Genomic DNA, 457 nt, shown 5'->3' with positions numbered 1-457 from the left:
GATTTGAATCGTCACATATTTAAATCGATTTTCAACCGGCTCGTGATTAATCGTTACATCCCTAGTTATGATAGACCTCTGAGCTTTCAACTCAAGTCTTTGCTCTGGAAAGAAGGCTAATCTTCATTTCATGCCTTTGTTTTTGTAGTTTTGGCATGGAGCTCTCGCAGGACAAGCCGCAGGCCCTGAAGAGTAAGTCCATGTTTTGTGTGCGTTTTAATGATTAGGTCTGATCACTTTACAAGGGTTTGCACATCTGAGTCAGTTTAAAGTATGTCTTGTAGTCACAGAGGTTACACTGAAGCCAAACCAAACTTGACAAATAGAACATTTACTTGATTTGATAAAAGGTGGGACCTTAAACCATTTTATAGATATAGAAATATATAGAAATTATATGTATGTGTATTACATTAATATATATATATATATATATATATATATATATATATAAAAT

General features: G+C 33.3%; 1 protein-coding gene across 1 annotated transcript in view; it reads left to right on the top strand.

The window, feature by feature from the left end:
* The first annotated feature begins 155 nt into the window (after positions 1 to 155).
* Positions 156 to 457, top strand: part of LOC107745118 (protein scalloped-like) — a 7,029-nt gene continuing 6,727 nt past the window's right edge. The window contains exon 1 of the mRNA XM_016558959.1: positions 156 to 192. Within this exon, the coding sequence (XP_016414445.1) occupies positions 156 to 192 (37 nt within the window). The remainder of the gene's footprint in view (positions 193 to 457) is intronic.

This window comes from Sinocyclocheilus rhinocerous, unplaced genomic scaffold, assembly GCF_001515625.1.
Source record: "Sinocyclocheilus rhinocerous isolate Xijiao unplaced genomic scaffold, SAMN03320098_v1.1 scaffold2966, whole genome shotgun sequence".
In the NCBI taxonomy this organism is placed as follows: Eukaryota; Metazoa; Chordata; class Actinopteri; order Cypriniformes; family Cyprinidae; genus Sinocyclocheilus; species Sinocyclocheilus rhinocerous.
Note: the sequence above shows the minus strand (reverse complement) of the source record. Positions and strands in the feature narration are given on the sequence as shown.